Source organism: Salmo trutta, chromosome 6 (assembly GCF_901001165.1).
Source record: "Salmo trutta chromosome 6, fSalTru1.1, whole genome shotgun sequence".
Lineage (NCBI taxonomy): Eukaryota > Metazoa > Chordata > Actinopteri > Salmoniformes > Salmonidae > Salmo > Salmo trutta.
The window spans coordinates 979,599-1,004,615 of NC_042962.1; the positions used below are offsets into that span (position 1 = coordinate 979,599).

The 25,017-nt window shown below is 44.7% G+C and overlaps 1 protein-coding gene across 1 annotated transcript in view; it reads left to right on the forward strand.

The window, feature by feature from the left end:
• The window catches only part of vill (villin-like), a 58,488-nt gene that overhangs the window by 2,502 nt on the left and 30,969 nt on the right, over window positions 1-25,017 (forward strand). Inside the window, exons 2-7 of the mRNA XM_029755072.1 lie at window positions 8,702-8,782; window positions 10,328-10,402; window positions 14,058-14,251; window positions 22,366-22,474; window positions 23,385-23,495; window positions 24,543-24,751. Of these exons, the coding sequence (XP_029610932.1) occupies window positions 8,711-8,782; window positions 10,328-10,402; window positions 14,058-14,251; window positions 22,366-22,474; window positions 23,385-23,495; window positions 24,543-24,751 (770 nt within the window). The 5' untranslated portion in view covers window positions 8,702-8,710. The remainder of the gene's footprint in view (window positions 1-8,701; window positions 8,783-10,327; window positions 10,403-14,057; window positions 14,252-22,365; window positions 22,475-23,384; window positions 23,496-24,542; window positions 24,752-25,017) is intronic.

Genomic DNA, 25,017 nt, shown 5'->3' on the forward strand with positions numbered 1-25,017 from the left:
ACTCAGTCACTTCTAATCGCTTCTAGTCACTTGCAGAAGCCTGTAGTAGTTAGGTAGCGGTAAATAATTAGAGGACAGTGGTAAACTAATTAGTTCAGGTTAGATTAATCATACCACATTTTTTTATTTGGAATGTTGACCTTCAGTTGACATGATGATGATGATGATGATGAGTCGTGTGATCAGTGTGTATGCTGGATAAACCCTGCATTACAATTTAACCTGACTCCACCTTTAACCTGACTCCACATTTAGCAGTGGTAACGATGATAGGTGACAGGCATCCTGGTTCGGCCTTCAGAACCACTGGGGCGTTGCCAGTGAAATCGCTGTTAGCACCAACCCTATTGTTGAAATGGACTTGAATACTGTAGTGACATTCGTGTTTGTTTTAAATGAGTCAGGCCTTAACCTGAGATTAGGTTTCCGTCCCATAATGGGACACTACTCCCTACGTAACGAACTACTATTGTCCAGGGCCCATAGAGGGTTGGTGTTAGAGGGCCCCATTATGTAGGGAGTAGGCTGCCATTTGGGACACATCCTTGGTGCCATGACTGAGCAGGTTTTAATAAGGGCTGGGGATAGTTTGAGATTTTTGCAGGCAGCCAGCTCATATCCTGTTTGAGGTCAACAAGCTCCCCTCACCACACACTCCCCGTCCTCACTACACCTTGGACCTGTCAATCAGCTGCCCAGCAACACTCAAACCTGTTTCTAAAAAGAGAAGGTTGTAATAGTACTCTGAAATTGTATTTAGTAAGTTGGACTTCCTCTATCTTACTATCTGTATATAGTATGATTTCCTCTGTCTTACTATCTGTATATAGTATGATTTCCTCTGTCTTACTATCTGTATATAGTATGATTTCCTCTGTCTTACTATCTGTATATAGTAAGTATGATTTCCTCTATCTAACTCTCTGTATATAGTAAGTATGACTTCCTCTGTCTTACTATCTGTATATAGTAAGTATGATTTCCTCTATCTAACTCTCTGTATATAGTAAGTATGATTTCCTCTGTCTTACTATCTGTATATAGTAAGTATGACTTCCTCTTTCTAACTCTCTGTATATAGTAAGTATGATTTCCTCTGTCTTACTATCTGTATATAGTAAGTATGACTTCCTCTATCTAACTCTCTGTATATAGTAAGTATGACCACTGAATGATTCTGCATTAAATCTCTATGTTGATATAAAGCGGTCATGTATCTGTGTTCTCGTAAATCAAATCTCCCCCGTAGTTCTCTGCTTTGGTTTTTCCTTCGCGTTCTCATACAGTACAGCGGTCTTACAGTCAGTGATATTTTATAGTCCTATCGTGACACTAATTTGACAGTGATATGTGGTAGTGTTTGCTCAGTGACACCCTGTGTGTTTGGCTGGCTGTGCTGATATCTGTCCGAAGGGGCAATCACACGCCCGTGATTGCGGAAGTTGTTTGTTGCCACGGCGCCTAGTTGACAGGCCTGTCCGTTCTTAGGCCACCTGTTCTCCAGAACAGAGAGAATAGTTATGAGTCACCTGCTTTCATAATAGACTCTTTACTGCAGAACGTCTTACTGTATATTGCCTTTAACCTTAAAACTACCGACTCGGGGCATTTTGACCCCAGAGGCATATTTTTGTTCACAGCCCAGAGATGGTTTATTAAATTCTTCATTCAACTTGTTCTTACCGAATCTAAATCATTGTTTAGTGTTTCTCTATCAATATGGACATAAAATGTGTTTTGACCCCAAAACATCTAACTCCACCTATAGTCCTACAGTAGATAGGATCTTTATTTGAATATAGGTTTCCATGGAGACATAATGATAAGTTATCCACACCAGCAGAGGCTGGACCTGTATCATCTGATGTAGCACTCCATGTACCTACCTAAGGTTCTATACCACGTGCAGTGCCTTCTGAAAGTATTCAGACCCCTTGACTTTTTCCCCATTTTGTTATGTTGAAGCCTTATTCAAAAATTGATTAAAAATGTTTTTCTCCCCGCTCATCAATCTACAGATAATACCCCATAATGACAAAGCAAAAACAGGTTTAAAATATATATATATCACATTTACATAAGTATTCAGACCTTTTACTCAGTACTTTGTTGAAGCATCTTTGGCAGCGATTACAGCCTTGAGTCTTCTTGGGCATGACGCTACAAGCTCGGCACACCTGTATTTGGGGAGTTTCTCCCATTTCTTCTCTGCAGATCCTCTCAAGCTCTGTCAGGTTGAATGGGGAGTGTCGCTGCACAGCTATTTTCAGGTCTCTCCAGAGATGTTTGATCGGGTTCATGTCCAGGCTCTGGCTGGGCCACTCAAGGACATTCAGAGACTTGTCCCAAAGCCACTCCTGCATTGACTTGGCTGTGTGCTTAGGGTCGTTGTCCTGTTGGAAGGTCAACCTTCACCCCAGTCTGAGGTCCTGAGCACTCTGTACTTTGCTCCGTTCATCTTTGCCTCGATCCTGACTAGTCTCCCAGTCCCTGCCGCTGAAAAACATCCCCACAGCATGATGTTGCCACCACCATGCTTCACCGTAGGGATGGTGCCAGGTTTCCTCCAGACGTGCCGCTTGGCATTCAGGCCAAAGAGTTGAATCTTGGATTCATCAGACCGGAGAATCTTGTTTCTCATGGTCTGAAAGTCCTTTAGGTGCCTTTTGGCAAACTCCAAGCGGGCTGTCATGTGCCTTTTACTGAGGAGTGGCTTCCGTCTGGCCAGTCTACCGTAAAGGCCTGATTAGTGGAGTGGTGCAGAGATGCTTGTCCTTCTGGAAGGTTCTCCTATCTACACAGAGGAACTCTGGAGCTCTGTCAGAGTGACCATCAGGTTCTTGGTCACCTCCCTGACCAAGGCCCTTCTCCCCCAATTGCTCAGTTTGTCAGGGAGGCCAATTCAAAGAAGAATCTTGGTGGTTCCAAACTTCTTCCATTTAAGAATGATGGAGGCCACTGTGTTCTTGGGGACCTTCAATGCTGCAGAAATGTTTTGGTGCCCTTCCCCAGATCTGAGCCTCGACACAATCCTGTCTCGGAGCTCTACGGACAATTCCTTCCACCTCATGGCTTGGTTTTTGTGGGACCTTATATAGACAGGTGTGTGCCTTTCCAAATCATGTCCAATCAACTGAATTGACGATAGGTGGATTCCAAATCAAGTTGTAGAAACATCTCAAGGATGATCATTGGAAATAGGATGCACCTGAGCTCAATTCTGAGTATTTTAGCAAAGAGTCTGAATACTTATGTAAATAAGGTATTTATGTTTTGAAAGGTTCTGAATACTTTACGAAGGCACTGTATTGTACAACTGGATACAACACCAACATGACCTTACAAAAATATGCCTCTGGTATACACAGTCTGCCTCTGGTAAACACAGTCTGCCACTGGTATACACAGTCTGCCCTGCCTCTGGTATACACAGTCTGCCACTGGTATACACAGCCTGCCTCTGGTATACACAGCCTGCCTCTGGTATACACAGTCTGCCACTGGTATACACAGTCTGCCACTGGTATACACAGTCTGCCTCTGGTATACACAGTCTGCCCTGCCTCTGGTATACACAGTCTGCCTCTGGTATACACAGTCTGCCTCTGGTATACACAGCCTGCCTCTGGTATACACAGTCTGCCTCTGGTATACACAGTCTGCCTCTGGTATACACAGTCTGCCACTGGTATACACAGTCTGCCCTGCCACTGGTATACACAGTCTGCCATTGGTATACACAGTCTGCCTCTGGTATACACAGTCTGCCCTGCCACTGGTATACACAGTCTGCCACTGGTATACACAGTCTGACCTGCCTCTGGTATACACAGTCTGCCCTGCCACTGGTATACACAGTCTGCCACTGGTATACACAGTCTGCCCTGCCTCTGGTATACACAGTCTGCCACTGGTATACACAGTCTGCCACTGGTATACACAGTCTGCCTCTGGTATACACAGTCTGCCACTGGTATACACAGTCTGCCTCTGGTATACACAGTCTGCCTCTGGTATACACAGTCTGCCACTGGTATACACAGTCTGCCACTGGTATACACAGTCTGCCTCTGGTATACACAGTCTGCCCTGCCACTGGTATACACAGTCTGCCACTGATATACACAGTCTGCCACTGGTATACACAGTCTGCCCTGCCACTGGTATACACAGTCTGCCCTGCCTCTGGTATACACAGTCTGCCCTGCCTCTGGTATACACAGTCTGCCACTGGTATACACAGTCTGCCACTGGTATACACAGTCTGCCACTGGTATACACAGTCTGCCACTGGTATACACAGTCTGCCACTGGTATACACAGTCTGCCTCTGGTATACACAGTCTGCCACTGGCATACACAGTCTGCCACTGGTATGCACAGTCTGCCTCTGGTATACACAGTCTGCCTCTGGTATACACAGTCTGCCACTGGTATACACAGCCTGCCACTGGTATACACAGTCTGCCTCTGGTATACACAGTCTGCCTCTGGTATACACAGTCTGCCACTGGTATACACAGTCTGCCACTGGTATACACAGTCTGCCCTGCCTCTGGTATACACAGTCTGCGTTGCCTCTGGTATACACAGTCTGCCTCTGGTATACACAGTCTGCCACTGGTATACACAGTCTGCCCTGCCTCTGGTATACACAGTCTGCCCTGCCTCTGGTATACACAGTCTGCCACTGGTATACACAGTCTGCCCTGCCACTGGTATACACAGTCTGCCACTGGTATACACAGTCTGCCACTGGTATACACAGTCTGCCACTGGTATACACAGTCTGCCCTGCCTCTGGTATACACAGTCTGCCACTGGTATACACAGTCTGCCCTGCCACTGCTATACACAGTCTGCCACTGGTATACACAGTCTGCCCTGCCTCTGGTATACACAGTCTGCCTCTGGTATACACAGTCTGCCTCTGGTAAACACAGTCTGCCACTGGTATACACAGTCTGCCTCTGGTATACACAGTCTGCCCTGCCTCTGGTATACACAGTCTGCCACTGGTATACACAGTCTGCCACTGGTATACACAGTCTGCCTCTGGTATACACAGTCTGCCACTGGTATACACAGTCTGCCTCTGGTATACACAGTCTGCCTCTGGTATACACAGTCTGCCACTGGTATACACAGTCTGCCACTGGTATACACAGTCTGCCTCTGGTATACACAGTCTGCCCTGCCACTGGTATACACAGTCTGCCACTGATATACACAGTCTGCCACTGGTATACACAGTCTGCCCTGCCACTGGTATACACAGTCTGCCCTGCCTCTGGTATACACAGTCTGCCCTGCCTCTGGTATACACAGTCTGCCACTGGTATACACAGTCTGCCCTGCCACTGGTATACACAGTCTGCCACTGGTATACACAGTCTGCCACTGGTATACACAGTCTGCCACTGGTATACACAGTCTGCCACTGGTATACACAGTCTGCCTCTGGTATACACAGTCTGCCACTGGTATGCACAGTCTGCCTCTGGTATACACAGTCTGCCTCTGGTATACACAGTCTACCACTGGTATACACAGCCTGCCACTGGTATACACAGTCTGCCTCTGGTATACACAGTCTGCCTCTGGTATACACAGTCTGCCACTGGTATACACAGTCTGCCCTGCCTCTGGTATACACAGTCTGCGTTGCCTCTGGTATACACAGTCTGCCTCTGGTATACACAGTCTGCCACTGGTATACACAGTCTGCCCTGCCTCTGGTATACACAGTCTGCCACTGGTATACACAGTCTGCCACTGGTATACACAGTCTGCCACTGGTATACACAGTCTGCCCTGCCTCTGGTATACACAGTCTGCCACTGGTATACACAGTCTGCCCTGCCACTGCTATACACAGTCTGCCACTGGTATACACAGTCTGCCCTGCCTCTGGTATACACAGTCTGCCTCTGGTATACACAGTCTGCCTCTGGTAAACACAGTCTGCCACTGGTATACACAGTCTGCCTCTGGTATACACAGTCTGCCTCTGGTATACACAGTCTGCCTCTGGTATACACAGTCTGCCACTGGTATACACAGTCTGCCTCTGGTATACACAGTCTGCTACTGTTATAAATACTTAATATAACTACACAGAGAGCTGTACTGCTGTATTCTCTAAAAGTACTTATTCTGGGGGGGAGAAGGTGTATTTGAATTCAGGTTTGTCTGGAAACATCAGTCTATACATATCCTCAGAGATTTAGACCAGATAGACAGATCACCTGCAGAGATGGAGTACTTTAGGTACACCTATGGTTATAACTGATTATAACTGGTTATAACTAGGTGTGACCGTGTACAGAATCCAAATGAACTTACATATATACTTACTTCATGTCAAAACAGCTCATCAAGTCTGTCAGTGGTATGAATACGAGGTAGACCTGTACTCCAGAAACCAGCTACCCTCTAAATGGGCTCTTAGTGCTGTATTGGGGTGTATTCTCAGAATAATGGTTATTCTACAGGAAATGTTATATAAATACCAGAAGGATTTGGGCATGCTTTTAGAAGCATGTTATCGTAGCCCCTACCTCTCCCATTGTTTCACTAACAGAAAACTAAGACATATTTTTCGTCAATATCTCTCAAGATCACCTTTTGAAGTGAATTTAATAATTTCTTTGTCAATAAAATGTTGTTTTTAGTAAATTAACTTGTTTTTAGTAAATGAGCTTGTTTTTAGTAAATTAACTTGTATCCAGTGAAAGTGTGCTAGGTTCAAGGCACGAGGGCAGGGGGCACGGGATGGGCCGCAGAGCCGCGCACAGATGACCGATTTAGCCCATGAGGAAGAGAGGAGGAGGAAGGGGAAGGGGGGGTAGAACCCCACCCCACCACACTGACAACACTTTAAGAGGCACTAATAACGGCGCTGACTAGGGAAACGTTCCCGCTGTTCTGTTCTTAGTGCCAGTCTGCACGTTCAAACTAAAACAATGTAACTAATAATGGCATCTTTATGCTTTCGTTAATAAAATAATGATAAAAATACTCTTTCAAAATGCAGATGTTTATTTTTTTATGGCTGCAATAGCGAATTACTATGGGAATAAATATCACTGAATTACAGAAATATCCTCCAATCCTCTATATGTAATTATTGGCGGAGAGTCAGATTATATTTTTCGATATATTATAGTCCTACCGTAGGCGACATGAGTCTCACTAGTGTTGAGTAATGTGCTATTAAAAGTGGTGTAGGTCTTATTTATTTAAAGAGCCTATTGAAGTTAGAAGCAATAGGATTTGAAGCAATAGCCTACAACTATTTTAGCACCGTTTTGTGCTGCTCTGAGACAAGCATGGGGACTGGTCGTGATAAATCAATGAGATTTCTATTTTCACTGAATCTCTGTTTGGGTATTGGTTAGACTAGAATTAGAAAATTAGGGGGTAGAAATGTTATGTTCTTAGTGTTACCTTTATTTAACTAGGCAAGTCAGTTTAGAACAAATTCTTATTTACAAGGACAGCCTACTCCTTCATCCCCAATTCCCCGGTCTCCCACGTGCCTGCATTCTCGAGTACAGCCATTATTGAAGGCTATCAAATGCTTCTCCAAGATGCCCTCTAGTGGTCAAACTAGCACTAACTAGCATTAATGGTACCAGTGGTTCACACTTAAATAACGTTCCATAGAATTCTGCGGCACCATGCAAGCTGCGCCGCGGTACGCTGCAACTTTACAAGAAGGACCCACTATACTAAGCAGCTCATGTTATAGACAGAAGCGCGCTACATGGCAGACCAATCCGAACTCATCTCACGGCATGTCCAGCCCATCCATTATCTCAGCCAATCATGGCTAGCGGGAAGGTTCCTGTCTTTTTCCATTGCTAAACCAACTAGGCTCGTAATTTAACAATTTTATTTGTATTTACAGATGGCATACACGTTTGTTTTTAAGGCACATGAAAGTTCACATGTTCCTGAAGGCATTTCTGCCCAAAAAAACACATTTTGGATACAATTATTTACATGCCTAATTATGTATTTTTATAAGAAATAATTTGATATTTTGCTGTGATTGTTGCTTTTTCCAATAGTTTCTTCTTGGGGTCAAAATGACCCCAGTTGGTTATCGATGTACACTGTAAAAAAAACAAAAAACTATTTGTTTCAACTAACTTTTAGTTCCACAGACTTTTTTGGTTTACTCAACTTTCCGGTCAAAGTGTTAGCTGAACTTAACATTTTTAGTTGGCCCAAACAGCTCCAACATGAGAAAACATTAATACAAATTCTATCAATTTTAAAATGATCTGTTTGCTCAAATTGTCTAGTATGTTCATTCAACTAGAAATTATTATTGTTGTGTATAACCAGTTGCATAGTCTCTTTTAGTTAATGTCCAAATAATAATTTTTCATTGAATAAACATGAGACAGGTTGAGCAAACACATAATTTTAAATTGACTGAACGTTTTCTCAAGTTGGAGAAAAATTTGGGCCTAAAATTGTTGGGGGGTTCAGTTTAACACTTAGTCTGAAAAGTAAAAAAAAAAAAAAAGTTCTGGAACCAGTTACTTAATAATAGTTAGTTGAAACAACTAAATTTGTGGGTGTTTTTCATCTTTTTTACAGTGTATGTAAAATATGTTGGTAGCTTGGGGGTTAAAGACTCTGTGGAAGATTCACAGTGCGTTCAGCATGTTCTCTACTGTGTTGTTAGTTGTGCAGAATGACTGAAGAAACTCCAGAAGCCTTTCAGCATGTCAGCAGGAAGTCTGGCCTACAGATATGGACCATCAACGTAAGTCACAAGTCTTTCTAAATACTTCATATTGTAATATACTGTACAGATGTAGGATCTTCATTTGATCACCCTGTTGCAGGATAACTTTTCTGCAATGCAGGACATTTTAAACTTGTAGTTTACTTGAGGTTTAAAAAGGCTTCTAAAGTTTGAAATTTCCACTTTGAAATTGTAGACTTGGTTTTCCCTTATGAGAAATGTATCAACCCCTATAAAAAACGTTAATACATTTTAATTCACTTAATAATTCACATTTCCTGTTGCTGCAGGATTATTTTCCTGCTGTAGCAAACTGGATTAAATTAAGATCCTACATCTGTTTATACAGCAGTCTCCACTGGGTTATACAGCAGTCTCCACTGGGTTATAGAGCAGTCTCCACTGGGTTATACAGCGGTCTCCACTGGGTTATACAGCAGTCTCCACTGGGTTATAGAGCAGTCTCCACTGGGTTATACAGCAGTCTCCACTGGGTTATACAGTGGTCTCCACTGGGTAATACAGCGGTCTCCACTGGGTTATAGAGCAGTCTCCACTGGGTTATAGAGCAGTCTCCACTGGGTTATAGAGCAGTCTCCACTGGGTTATACAGCAGTCTCCACTGGGTTATACAGCGGTCTCCACTGGGTTATACAGCAGTCTCCACTGGGTTATACAGCAGTCTCCACTGGGTTATACAGCAGTCTCCACTGGGTTATACAGCGGTCTCCACTGGGTTATACAGCAGTCTCCACTGGGTTATAGAGCGGTCTCCACTGGGTTAAACAGCAGTCTCCACTGGGTTATAGAGCAGTCTCCACTGGGTTATAGAGCAGTCTCCACTGGGTTATAGAGCAGTCTCCACTGGGTTATAGAGCAGTCTCCACTGGGTTATACAGCAGTCTCCACTGGGTTATAGAGCAGTCTCCACTGGGTTATACAGCAGTCTCCACTGGGTTATAGAGCAGTCTCCACTGGGTTATACAGCAGTCTCCACTGGGTTATACAGCAGTCTCCACTGGGTTATACAGCAGTCTCCACTGGGTATATACAGCAGTCTCCACTGGGTTATAGAGCAGTCTCCACTGGGTTATAGAGCAGTCTCCACTGGGTTATAGAGCAGTCTCCACTGGGTTATAGAGCAGTCTCCACTGGGTTATACAGCAGTCTCCACTGGGTTATAGAGCAGTCTCCACTGGGTTATACAGCAGTCTCCACTGGGTTATACAGCAGTCTCCACTGGGTATATACACTGCCTTAGTCTCAGATCTAATGCTGAGATGGGACTATTGTGACAGTTTTCTTTGGTGTTCTGTCATGCTGTTCTTGAAATATAATATTCTGTTGTTTTTAATATAATATTCTGTTGTTTTTAATATAATATTCTGTTGTTTTTAATATAATATTCTGTTGTTTTTAATATAATATTCTGTTGTTTTTAATATAATATTCTGTTGTTTTTAATATAATATTCTGTTGTTTAATATAATATTCTGTTGTTGTTTAATATAATATTCTGTTGTGTTTAATATAATATTCTGAAAGTATCTTGTTGTTTTTAAGAACATGAAGATGGTTCCTGTACCGGACCAAGCTTTTGGGAACTTCTTTGAGGGAGATTGCTACATTGTCCTCTATGTGAGTATTGCTACATTGTCCTCTATGTGAGTATTGCTACATTGTCCTCTATGTGAGTATTGCTACATTGTCCTCTATGTGAGTATTGCTACATTGTCCTTTGAGCCTCTAGCCTGGTACCCTGTAGACATTATCTAAGGGTCGTTCCTGAATTACGGTGGCATTTGGTCATGGCATTTTGAACACTTGTTATTAATTGTTATCTATTTGGGTATATCTTCGCATTCTAAATCCACTAATTTGAAAGCTTAACGACTTTAAATAATGTGTATCATTATGCTAACATTGAGCCACCAGTATGAGTAATAACACTAATCTGACATTTTAGGTAAATTAGTATTTCCTGAAATGGAGGCAACTATCGTCATCAATTTTGTAAAAAATATTTACTAAAGTGATTTAATTCATAATTTTGCTCACAATATTTTTTTCCCTGACTAACACCAAGTGCCACTTTAAATGTAGACACAACAATGGTGTCCTCAAATATATGACTATATATTATATAGTATGTAGTATATTATATACTAAAAGGGTGTGATTATCATATAATTTAGATAATTTTCTCCCCGATAACACTGGAGAAAATGCTGAAGGTCCTTATATACTGCATCTTTGAAATCAGTGATTGTCAAGGTGGTAACACCAATGACAGAAAACGTAACGTTATGACTATAACTACTGTTCCCTGAAGGAGGGAAGGTACAACATACTACGGGGGAGTCGCACTCTCGCCACTTCCTGTTGAAGGATTTACACTCACTCCTGACAAGGCCAAAGAAATCCGTGCCTCGCTGGAATCCTCGCCTTCCACAGTTGATAAGTGTGATGCTTGGATTCATTCCTTCAATTTAATACCGCTCTTCACCAAGCCCAGGAACGGGTGCCGGGGGGACAAACGCGAATTTCTGTGCATTTTATTAGGATCCCCGTTAGCTAAGGCCGTAACATTAGCTAATCTTCCTGAGGTCCTCGTTTCCCTCCTTCAGGGAACAGTAGTTATAGTCATAGCGTTACTTTCTCTTTCAGTCAGTCAACTTCGGTACAACATACTAACTAACCAAATGGATACTAAATGAAAACGGCCCACGGCAGACCACCCAGACGTTGCACTGCCTGGAGACTTTCCCCTGTCCCAGCCATAAGCCATAAGCACGCTACGGGTTACGCTGGGAGCAGTGTCGTCTGAGTGTTAAAACATCACAACAGTGTGTGGTGATGCCCAACTCGCTGCAGCAAAAATATATCCTATAGTCAACCTTTTAAACAACACTCAAGATGCTGCCAGCCCCCTGGTGGAGTGGGAGCCTAGGTAACCTTTGCCTCTTGCTGCTAGACAGGGAGATAGCCTCCGCAATCCAGTGGAAGAAACACTGCTTAGGGAGCGCCCTGCCGCCAGCTGAATTAGGTAAACAGACAAACTGTTCACATGACCGTACGTCCTTGGTGTGTTAAACGTACTTGCATAAACCTCGCACCGGACACAGGACATGTAACCTCTGTTGCTCTTCAGAAGCAAAAGGAGTCGAAAAGGGAAATATCTCAAAAGCTAAGAACCTGTAGGATCATAGCCATGACCTTCGGTGCGAACTGAGTACTGGATAACACGTTTAACCGAGGCCAATGCCATGAGCAGAGAGGTTTTGTAGGAGAGGATATTCAGATCCACTGAGATCAAAGGGGGCACACAGTGCCTCCAAAACCAGTGCCATGTCCCATGTGGACGCAAATAGTTTTAGAGACTGGTCTGAGACGACGTACACCTTTCAGGAATCACACAACCAGGGGATGGGCCCCCCTGGTGAGGCTTCGTCAACTCCCACCTGACCCGCTGAGATAGCGACCATGAACACTTCTAAAGTGGAGAATGACCGCCCCTGCTCAAAGGACGTCCCCCACAGAGCTCTGAACAGGAGCAAGTCCTTTATCTTGGCACCAGAGATCAAACGCTTCCACTGTAAAGATCTATGCGCTAACGAAAATTTCCCAAATCTGGGAGACCACCTATGGGAGTAGCCTCCACTCCCGAGAGAGAGAGGACCACATCTGGATAAAAGAGCTGCACACTAGTTGAGGTAGCTGGGGACATGCGTCGCCCAAAGCACACTGCTCCCAAGCAATAGGGAGTGATCCAAGGTTAGGAGGAAACAGAGTCTCTCCCTGTCTGTAGATGTACACCCCCATTGGCAGCACAAGTCTACACCTGTTGTATTCGGCGCATGTGACAAATAACATTTGATTTGGTTGTGAACCTGAACCTGGCTTTTTTGCCTTCATCGTTACAGTCACTCACGTTAGCCATCTTACTTATTGCTATAGCCTGGCCGAGCAATTCAAAGAAGAACTCATTGTTCACTTCAGCACACAACATCCAGGGGGTGAGCACGCCGTTAAGGGACAGTTTAGTTGGTGCAATGTTTTTTTATTTTACCTTTATCTAACTAGGCAAGTCAGTTAAGAACAAACTCTTATTTTCAATGACGGTCTAAGAACAGTGGGTTAACTGCCTTGTTCAGGGGCAGAATGACAGATTTATACCTTGTCAGCTCGGGGATTCAATCTTGCAACCTTTCGGTTACAAGTCCAACGCTCTAACCACTAGGCTACCTGCCGCCCCAGGTAGCATAGTAAGACAGTCAATGGTTTGTTTTAGTAGCGTGAATCGTTCCTGTTCACACCAAGGTGAAGAGCGGAATAATTGAAGGATTGATTCCGAGCCTCGTAGTGATCAACAGGGCTTCCAGCAAGGCACGGATTTCATTGGCCTTCTCAGGCATGATTGTAGATCCTTCAGCTGAAGTCGTTGAGTCGTGCGACTCCCAGTATGTTGTACTGAAGTTGACTAACTGAAAGGGAACTGAAGGGCACACATTGCAATTTAATAGCAATGTTTTTTTTTTGTATCTATACAATATATTAAATACTTTTGTTCACTGTCTAGAATTCAAAATACTAGATAGATACCCGTTAAAGATTTCGCTACATCACCAACCTCTCCCAGTATATAATCCATATAAATATATGTTTTACAGTATAAAGGACTTACATGTGCTTTCATATGAAGTATCAGTTAAATAAAATATGTATTAGTTTTGTCATTTAAAAGTGTTTTTACATGGTGCCAAAGTCAAGAGACAGCATTTACCACCGCAATTGAAGAATGACCCCTCATGAATTACCCCTATGGCATATGTGTGTGTGCAGTATACAATTTGAACGATGTGTATCTATGTCATGTACATGTATGTGTGTGTAACAGAATACAATATGTAAACAGCACCAGTCAATGCCAAGAGTGGGCAAAGTTGTCGTCAAGGCAAAAGGTGGCTACTTTGAAGATTGTCAAACACTTTTTTGGTTACTACATGATTCCATATGTGTTATTTCATAGTGTTGATGTCTTCACTATTATTCTACAATGTAGAAAATAGTAAAAAATAAAGAAAAACCCTGGAATGAGCAGGAGTGTCCTAACTTCTGACTGGTTCTGTGTGTGTGTGTGTGTGTGTGTGTGTGTGTGTGTGTGTGTGTGTGTGTGTGTGTGTGCGTGCGTGTGTGTGTGCGTGTGTGTGTGCGTGCGTGTGTGTGTGTGTGTGTGTGTGTGTGTGCGTGTGTGTGTGTGTGTGTGTGTGTGTGTGTGTGTGTGTGTGTCCAGCGGAGTCAGGCCTCCAGTAACTCCATGGACATCCACTACTGGATCGGTAACTCGTCCTCTCAGGATGAGCAGGGAGCGGCGGCCATCTTAGTGACTCAGCTGGATGAGTTCCTGGGGGGCAGTCCTGTCCAGCACAGGGAGGTACAGGCCGCGGAGTCCTCCAAGTTCAGGAGCTACTTCAGGAACGGACTCATGTGAGTGACCAATGGGGGGGTGGAAATAATATAATTCATATATTATACTACACACACACACACACACACACACACACACACACACACACACACACACACACACACACACACACACACACACACACATACACACACACACACACACACACACACACACAGGACTCTACACACTCACAGGACTCTACATACGAACTCACACACACTGACACTCCAACACACACACACTTCATTTGCTCACACACATAACGCGCAGACACATTCATACTCAGTTGCGATTTCAGCATGTCAATCTTGGGTAAACTCAAACCTGCCAGTGAAGCCACTACACAACACAACACAACACTAAACAATACATTAAATGCCCTATAACGGTGACAAAACGAAAGCCCACTTAAAGCTATCCTGACAGCCGAGCTTTCTTTCCAGAATATGTATTATTTCACAAGATAAGATTTCGTAAAGTACGATTGATTATTAGAATTGATTTATATTATTGATTTATATTATTTCATGAATAAAACAGTCGAAACAGCAGCCTGAAGCCTCAGCTGACCTTGATGTGTAACACTCTGATTTGAATCTGAGATAAACAAAGAATTGGTGAGACACTGTCTGTCTGTCTGAAGTGGTGTTAACACACTGTCTGTCTGAAGTGGTGTTAACTCACTGTCTGTCTGAAGTGGTGTTAACTCACTGTCTGTCTGTCTGAAGTGGTGTTAACACACTGTCTGTCTGAAGTGGTGTTAACTCACTGTCTGTCTGAAGTGGTGTTAACACACTGTCTGTCTGAAGTGGTATTAACTCACTGTCTGTCTGAAGTGGTGTTAACACACTGTCTGTCTGAAATGGTGTTAACTCACTGTCTGTCTGTCTGAAGTGGTGTTAACTCACTGTCTGTCTGAAGTGGTGTTAACACACTGTCTGTCTGTCTGAAGTGGTGTTAACACACTGTCTGTCTGAAGTGGTGTTAACTCACTGTCTGTCTGAAGTGGTATTAACTCACTGTCTGTCTGAAGTGGTGTTAACACACTGTCTGTCTGTCTGAAGTGGTGTTAACTCACTGTCTGTCTGAAGTGGCGTTAACACACTGTCTGTCTGAAGTGGTGTTAACACACTGTCTGTCTGTCTGAAGTGGTGTTAACTCACTGTCTGTCTGAAGTGGTGTTAACACACTGTCTGTCTGTCTGAAGTGGCGTTAACACACTGTCTGTCTGAAGTGGTGTTAACACACTGTCTGTCTGTCTGAAGTGGTGTTAACACACTGTCTGTCTGAAGTGGTGTTAACACACTGTCTGTCTGTCTGAAGTGGTGTTAACTCACTGTCTGTCTGAAGTGGTGTTAACTCACTGTCTGTCTGAAGTGGTATTAACTCACTGTCTGTCTGTCTGAAGTGGTGTTAACACACTGTCTGTCTGAAGTGGTGTTAACACACTGTCTGTCTGTCTGAAGTGGTGTTAACTCACTGTCTGTCTGAAGTGGCGTTAACACACTGTCTGTCTGAAGTGGTGTTAACACACTGTCTGTCTGAAGTGGTGTTAACACTGTCTGTCTGAAGTGGTGTTAACACACTGTCTGTCTGTCTGAAGTGGTATTAACACACTGTCTGTCTGAAGTGGTGTTAACACACTGTCTGTCTGTCTGAAGTGGTGTTAACTCACTGTCTGTCTGAAGTGGTGTAAACTCACTGTCTGTCTGAAGTGGTATTAACTCACTGTCTGTCTGAAGTGGTGTTAACACACTGTCTGTCTGTCTGAAGTGGTGTTAACTCACTGTCTGTCTGAAGTGGTGTTAACTCACTGTCTGAAGTGGTGTTACCACACTGTCTGTCTGTCTGAAGTGGTGTTAACTCACTGTCTGTCTGAAGTGGTGTTAACACACTGTCTGTCTGTCTGAAGTGGTGTTAACTCACTGTCTGTCTGAAGTGGTGTTAACTCACTGTCTGTCTGAAGTGGTGTTAACTCACTGTCTGTCTGTCTGAAGTGGTGTTAACTCACTGTCTGTCTGAAGTGGCGTTAACACACTGTCTGTCTGTCTGAAGTGGTGTTAACTCACTGTCTGTCTGAAGTGGTGTTAACACTGTCTGTCTGAAGTGGTGTTAACACACTGTCTGTCTGTCTGAAGTGGTGTTAACACACTGTCTGTCTGAAGTGGTGTTAACTCACTGTCTGTCTGAAGTGGCGTTAACACACTGTCTGTCTGTCTGAAGTGGTGTTAACTCACTGTCTGTCTGAAGTGGTGTTAACACTGTCTGTCTGAAGTGGTGTTAACACACTGTCTGTCTGTCTGAAGTGGTGTTAACACACTGTCTGTCTGTCTGAAGTGGTGTTAACACACTGTCTGTCTGAAGTGGTGTTAACTCACTGTCTGTCTGAAGTGGTGTTAACTCACTGTCTGTCTGTCTGAAGTGGTGTTAACTCACTGTCTGTCTGAAGTGGTGTTAACTCATTGTCTGTCTGAAGTGGTGTTAACACACTGTCTGTCTGTCTGAAGTGGTGTTAACTCACTGTCTGTCTGTCTGAAGTGGTGTTAACACACTGTCTGTCTGTCTGAAGTGGTGTTACCTCACTGTCTGTCTGAAGTGGTGTTAACTCACTGTCTGTCTGAAGTGGTGTTAACACACTGTCTGTCTGTCTGAAGTGGTGTTAACTCACTGTCTGTCTGAAGTGGTGTTAACACACTGTCTGTCTGTCTGAAGTGGTGTTAACTCACTGTCTGTCTGAAGTGGCGTTAACACACTGTCTGTCTGAAGTGGTGTTAACACACTGTCTGTCTGAAGTGGTGTTAACACTGTCTGTCTGAAGTGGTGTTAACACACTGTCTGTCTGTCTGAAGTGGTATTAACACACTGTCTGTCTGAAGTGGTGTTAACACACTGTCTGTCTGTCTGAAGTGGTGTTAACTCACTGTCTGTCTGAAGTGGTGTAAACTCACTGTCTGTCTGAAGTGGTATTAACTCACTGTCTGTCTGAAGTGGTGTTAACACACTGTCTGTCTGTCTGAAGTGGTGTTAACTCACTGTCTGTCTGAAGTGGTGTTAACTCACTGTCTGAAGTGGTGTTACCACACTGTCTGTCTGTCTGAAGTGGTGTTAACTCACTGTCTGTCTGAAGTGGTGTTAACACACTGTCTGTCTGTCTGAAGTGGTGTTAACTCACTGTCTGTCTGAAGTGGTGTTAACTCACTGTCTGTCTGAAGTGGTGTTAACACACTGTCTGTCTGTCTGAAGTGGTGTTAACTCACTGTCTGTCTGAAGTGGCGTTAACACACTGTCTGTCTGTCTGAAGTGGTGTTAACTCACTGTCTGTCTGAAGTGGTGTTAACACTGTCTGTCTGAAGTGGTGTTAACACACTGTCTGTCTGTCTGAAGTGGTGTTAACACACTGTCTGTCTGAAGTGGTGTTAACTCACTGTCTGTCTGAAGTGGCGTTAACACACTGTCTGTCTGTCTGAAGTGGTGTTAACTCACTGTCTGTCTGAAGTGGTGTTAACACTGTCTGTCTGAAGTGGTGTTAACACACTGTCTGTCTGTCTGAAGTGGTGTTAACACACTGTCTGTCTGTCTGAAGTGGTGTTAACACACTGTCTGTCTGAAGTGGTGTTAACTCACTGTCTGTCTGAAGTGGTGTTAACTCACTGTCTGTCTGTCTGAAGTGGTGTTAACTCACTGTCTGTCTGAAGTGGTGTTAACTCATTGTCTGTCTGAAGTGGTGTTAACACACTGTCTGTCTGTCTGAAGTGGTGTTAACTCACTGTCTGTCTGTCTGAAGTGGTGTTAACACACTGTCTGTCTGTCTGAAGTGGTGTTACCTCACTGTCTGTCTGAAGTGGTGTTAACTCACTGTCTGTCTGAAGTGGTGTTAACACACTGTCTGTCTGTCTGAAGTGGTGTTAACTCACTGTCTGTCTGAAGTGGTGTTAACTCACTGTCTGTCTGAAGTGGTGTTAACACACTGTCTGTCTGTCTGAAGTGGTGTTAACTCACTGTCTGTCTGAAGTGGTATTAACTCACTGTCTGTCTGTCTGAAGTGGTGTTAACACACTGTCTGTCTGTCTGAAGTGGTGTTAACTCACTGTCTGTCTGAAGTGGTGTTAACTCACTGTCTGTCTGAAGTGGTGTTAACACACTGTCTGTCTGAAGTGGTGTTAACACACTGTCTGTCTGTCTGAAGTGGTGTTAACACACTGTCTGTCTGAAGTGGTGTTAACACACTGTCTGTCTGAAGTGGTGTTATTTTAGGTAACGGCACACAGCACGTCCTGCTGTTTTGCCGTACAATAACAGTCTATATTTGGGTCGGGTTAAAACATTGTTACTCAGAACAATTGTAAAATATTATAGTTGACATGGACTAAGGACATGGACTAATGACTCATTACTTAATTACTGTATTTCGTTCATAAAGCGCTTTTCACAATCCCCTAAATGTAACATTTGTATTTAAAAAATAATTATTGTGATAGAATGAAAGCGTAGCAGAACACGCTTCAGTAGTTGAACTAAAGACAAACGAGCCATAAACCATACTGTAGGCAAAAATGCAAATGCATTAGAAAAACAAACTAAAAGTCCATTTAACAGAGCTATAAATAGTACCTTAAGAGCATATTAGCATTGGAACGAGACACTTATGGCTCATCCAGCCATTAATTGACAGGAACACATCAACCAGAGCTCTGCTTCCTCCTATTACTTCTCCCACTACATACAATACTAGAGTTTTATCCACTATTGTTCAGTGGAACAAAGACAGTCTTACTGCCGGGGGATTCTGTTCCTAGCAGCTGATACACTGTGGTCTGTAGGAATTCCCATGCTGGGGAACAATGGGAAAGTTGATATCAAACACATAATAGGACTTGAATCCAGTGCCCCAAGCAGTGTACCTTGCTCCAATGCCTGTCCACTAATGACTGTAAACACGTGTGAGCAGTCCCCAAGAGCCAACACAAATGGGTAGGGTCTGGTCACCTCCGCCTGGTGCAGGAAACTCCACCATGTCAGTCCCAACCTGTTAGAGATATCATTTGATTTTAGAATATGAGGACTTGTGGTACACTGACAATGCCATTACACACAATATATTTGGTATATTTAATATTCATTTACATCAATCAACTCCCTGTTTGATGCCTTCATCTTCCATTAATTTGGGCTTGGGGCTCATAGGTTCATTTACACACTAACACTAACCAGGTTTCCTTCCAACCATTTCATGCTGACGAATTACCTGCCGCGTTACAAAAGTCACAGGCCGGGCTGAGGAAATATATGAAATGTCAATACAATTTTATAAAATGCCTACAGACAATTTGTTTGTTCGACATGGTGGGATGTTTTTTTTTGTGTCGTGTAAATTAATTATGCGAGAAATGGCAGTGGAAACTTCATTCTGTGCAAATATTGATATAATAACCGTCAAATCAAATCCCGCGATACGTTGTGGGTCTCCTCCCACTACGACTCGGGAAAGCAGTTCACAGGGTGGTGAATGTGCAAGGGGAGGAGCTTGATGCTACTTTCCAATAAATATTCATGGTCTTATTCTGGTGACATGAATATTGATTGATGTTTGATAAATACAAATTATATTATTACTTATTCATAATAATGGCATAGTAGACAGCCACACATTCTGTTACGTTACAGCCTTATCCAAAAATTTATAAAATGGCTGTTTTTCCTCCACAATCTACACACAATACCCCATAATGACAAAGCAAAAACAGGTTTTTAGGAATTGTTTTTATCACATTTACATAAGTATTCAGACATTTTACTCAGTACTTTGTTGAAGCATCTTTGGCAGCGATTACAGCCTCTAGTCTTCTTGGGTATGACGCTACAAGCTTGGCACACCTGTATTTGGGGAGTTTCTCCCATTCTTCTCTGCAGATCCTCTCAATCTCTGTCAGGTTGGATGGGGAGCGTCGCTGCACAGCTATTTTCAGGTCTCTCCAGAGATGTTCGATATGGTTCAAGTCTGGGCCACTCATTGGAACTAAGGGGCCCGATCCATGAAAAACAGCCCCAGACCATTATTCCTCCTCCACCAAACTTTACAGTTGGCACTATGCATTTGGGCAGGTAGCATTCTCCTGGCATCCGCCAAACCCATATTCGTCCATCGGACTGCCAGATGGTGAAGCGTGATTCATCACTCCAGAGAACGCGTTTCCACTGCTCCAGAGTTCAATGGCGGCGAGCTTTACACCACTCCAGCAAACACTTGGCATTGCGCATGGTGATCTTAGGCTTGTGTGCGGCTGCTCTGCCATGGAAACCCATTTGATGAAGGTGCTGACGAATAGTTATTGTGCTGACATTGCTTCCAGAGGCAGCTTGGAACTCGGTAGTGAGTGTTGAAACCGAGGACATGTTTACATGCTATGCGCTTCAGAACTTGGCGGTCCCGTTCTGTGAGCTTGTGTGGCCTACCACTTCGCGGCTGAGTCATTGTTACTCCTATACGTTTCCACGTTTTCACTTCACAATAAATTTGGCGAACTGTTGCAAAGGTGGCATCCTATGATGGTGCCACTTTGAAAGTCACTGAGCGCTTCAATATGGGACGTTCTACTGCCAATGTTTTGTCTATGGAGATTGCATGGCTCTGTGCTCGATGTTGAGCTGGTTGTCTAGGTAATCCTATCTAACGCAGCTTTTAAAAAAAAATGTATTGTGTAGTAAAACAGCATAAGTGTTGCTCTCCACTTTCTGGAGGACCGAGTTTTGAAATCATTGGAATTCGAGTATGATAGCTAAGGAGATGGAGAAAACACTTGTCTCCGGATTACATCTTCAAACTAATCCACAAATTTTAAGTGGTGTCCAAATACTTTTGGTCATGTGGTGTATTCCTAAATTCAGTCTGGAGTTCTGGAGTTCTGGAGTTCTAGAGTGCACTCAGAGTGTGCTCTGGACGTTCATGTATTCAGAGCGTTGTCAGATTGTCATTTAGTCAATTCAGAGAGTTTCGCTCTTGGAGCATTCAGAGGGCACACTGGACGCTCTAGCCTAGGAGTAGGGTTAATCCGAGCAATCTGACCTCACAACGGCAGTCATGCCGCCAAGCTAACTGGCTAAATTTGGCTAGCTAGCTAGCTACTTCCAGACACAAATGAGAGAACACCTCACTCTGACCATTCACCATAGCAGAGCTGGTTAGCATGTTTTCTTGTTATCCAGAGCATTGGTAACTGAACTGTGAGGGTGGCAATAATTGAACGATGTTATTTTGCCAACGTTTACTGACACTGGTCATATTCATTGGGTTTTTGCATTTGTAAATGAATCAGTTATTCTGCTCTCTGGCACACGTAGATGAGAGGGCTCTGAAATCGGCATAGATAGCCAGAGTGAATTTGTTTCAGGAAACTAGGTGTATGTCGCGGGTCACTACTTCAAACGAGAGCCGTTTGAACGTAAACTTTTTTTAAATCAAAATATCTCTACCTGACTAACCCCTGTCCTGTCCTCATATCTCTACCTGATTAACCCTTGTCCTCTCCCCATATCTCTACCTGAATAACTGTCCTCTCCCCATATCTCTACCTGACTAACCCCTGTCCTCTCCCCATATCTCTACCTGACTAACCCCTGTCCTCTCCCCATATCTCTACCTGATTAACCCCTGTCCTCTCCCCATATCTCTACCTGATTAACCCCTGTCCTCTCCCCATATCTCTACCTGACTAACTGTCCTCTCCCCATATCTCTACCTGACTAACCCTTGTCCTCTCCCCATATCTCTACCTGACTAACCCCTGTCCTCTCCCCATATCTCTACCTGACTAACCCCTGTCCTCTCCCCATATCTCTACCTGATTAACCCCTGTCCTCTCCCCATATCTCTACCTGACTAACTGTCCTCTCCCCATATCTCTACCTGATTAACCCCTGTCCTCTCCCCATATCTCTACCTGACTAACCCCTGTCCTCTCCCCATATCTCTACCTGACTAACCCCTGTCCTCTCCCCATATCTCTACCTGACTAACCCCTGTCCTCTCCCCATATCTCTACCTGATTAACCCCTGTCCTCTCCCCATATCTCTACCTGACTAACTGTCCTCTCCCCATATCTCTACCTGACTAACCCCTGTCCTCTCCCTCAGCTACAAGAAGGGAGGTGTGGAGTCGGGGTTCCGTCATGTCGAGTCCAATGTGTACAACATCCTGCGGCTGCTGCACATTAAAGGAAGGAAGCATGTCACCGCCACAGAGGTATGCAGTCCCTCTAGCCCAGCCTCAGTCCCTCTAGCCCAGCCTCAGTCCCTCTAACCCAGCCTCAGTCTCTCTAGCCCAGCCTCAGTCCCTCTATCCCAGCCTCAGTCCCTCTAACCCAGCCTCAGTCCCTCTAACCGTCTCAGTCCCTCTAACCCAGCCTCAGTCCCTCTAACCCAGCCTCAGTCCCTCTAGCCCAGGCTCAGTCCCTCTAGCCCAGCCTCAGTCCCTCTAGCCCAGCCTCAGTCCCTCTAACCCAGCCTCAGTCTCTCTAGCCCAGCCTCAGTCCCTCTATCCCAGCCTCAGTCCCTCTAACCCAGCCTCAGTCCCTCTAACCGTCTCAGTCCCTCTAACCCAGCCTCAGTCCCTCTAACCCAGCCTCAGTCCCTCTAGCCCAGGCTCAGTCCCTCTAGCCCAGCCTCAGTCCCTCTAACCGTCTCAGTCCCTCTAGCCCAGCCTCAGTCCCTCTAACCCAGCCTCAGTCCCTCTAACCCAGCCTCAGTCCCTCTAGCCCAGCCTCAGTCCCTCTAGCCCAGCCTCAGTCCCTCTAACCCAGCCTCAGTCCCTCTAGCCCAGCCTCAGTCCCTCTAACCCAGCCTCAGTCTCTCTAGCCCAGCCTCAGTCCCTCTAGCCCAGCCTCAGTCCCTCTAGCCCAGCCTCAGCCCCTCTAGCCCAGCCTCAGTCCCTCTAACCGCCTCAGTCCCTCTAACCCAGCCTCAGTCCCTCTAACCCAGCCTCAGTCCCTCTAACCCAGCCTCAGTCATCCACACTGGGACCTACCGCTGCCTGTCTTTTCCCTGGGTGGAAGAATACAGTATTCTGAGTGTGTACTTTGTTTCCAGGTGAGCAGTATTCTGAGTGTGTATTGTGTTTCCAGGTGAGCAGTATTCTGAGTGTGTTGTGTTTCCAGGTGGAGGTGTCATGGAGCAGCTTCAACAGTGGAGACGTCTTCCTTCTGGATATGGGGAAGGTCATAGTTCAGTGGAACGGCCCTCAGAGCAACCGGAGTGAGAAACTCAAGGTACCTAATCCTAACCCCCGACCTCTATCCCTAAACCCCTTACCCTAACTCTGAACCTTTAACCTCATCACCAAACCCTGACCCCTAACCCCTGACCCTAAACCTGAACCCTTAACCCCTAACCTCTAACCCTGACCCTAAACCTGAACCATTAACCCCTAACCTCTAACCCTGACCCTAAACCTGAACCCTTAACCCCTATCTCTAACCCTGACCCTAAACCTGAACCCTTAACCCCTAACCTCTAACCCTGACCCTAAACCTGAACCCTTAACCCCTAACCTCTAACCCTGACCCTAAACCTGAACCCTTAACCCCTAACCTCTAACCCTGACCCTAAACCTGAACCCTTAACCCCTAACCTCTAACCCCTGACCCTAAACATGAACCCTTAACCCCTAACCCCTGACCCTAAACCTGAACCCTTAACCCCTAACCCCTGACCCTAAACCTGAACCCTTTATCCCTAACCCCTAACCCTGACACTAAACATGAACCCTTAATCCCTAACCTCTAACCCTGACCCTAAACCTGAACCTTAAGCCTTAACCCCTAACCCCTGACCCTCAGAGCAACAGGAGGGAGAAACTCCAGGTAGTCCTAGTGAACACCACGGCCGTGTGTTTAGTGTACCATCATAATAATGATGATCAAATGACTGTTCATCTCTGATGACCCGCCCCTTTAAACCGTTCCATGCCAGGTTTGGTTTCTATGTATTTACTGGTTAGGTTTAGTTCTTTTCCCACCAAACAAATCAAATAAAATCAAAAGTATTTATATAGCCCTTCTTACATCAGCTGATATCTCAAAGTGCTGTACAGAAACCCAGCCTAAACCCCAAACAGCAAGCAATGCAGGTGTAGAAGCACGGTGGCTAGGAAAAACTCCCTAGAAAGGCCTAAACCTAGGAAGAAACCTAGAGAGGAACCAGGCTATGAGGGGTGGCCAGTCCTCTTCTGGTTGTGCCGGGTGGAGATTATAACAGAACATGGCCTAGATGTTCAAATGTTCAACAATCAATGTTATATTCTCCCCTCCCTGCAGGCGGTGCTGCTGGCCCAGGATATCCGTGACAGGGAACGAGGGGGGCGTGCTCAGATCGGGGTGGTGGAGGGGGGAGATGAGGAAGACTCCCCTGAGCTGATGAAGATCATGAGGGCCGTGCTGGGTCAGAGGTCAGGAAAGCTGAAGGAGGCGGAGCCTGATGACACACCAGATTACCATCAGCAGACCGCCAACATCAAGCTCTACAAGTACGAAAAAATGTTTCTGTTAGTGTCCCGTAGCCTGGACTCGTTCTGTTAGTGTCCCGTAGCCTGGACTCGTTCTGTTAGTGTCCCTTAGCCTGGACTCGTTCTGTTAGTGTCCCGTAGCCTGGAAATGTTTCTGTCAGTGTCCCGTAGCCTGGAAATGTTTCTGTTAGTGTCCCGTAGCCTGGAAATGTTTCTGTCAGTGTCCCGTAGCCTGGAAATGTTTCTGTTAGTGTCCCGTAGCCTGGAAATGTTTCTGTTAGTGTCCC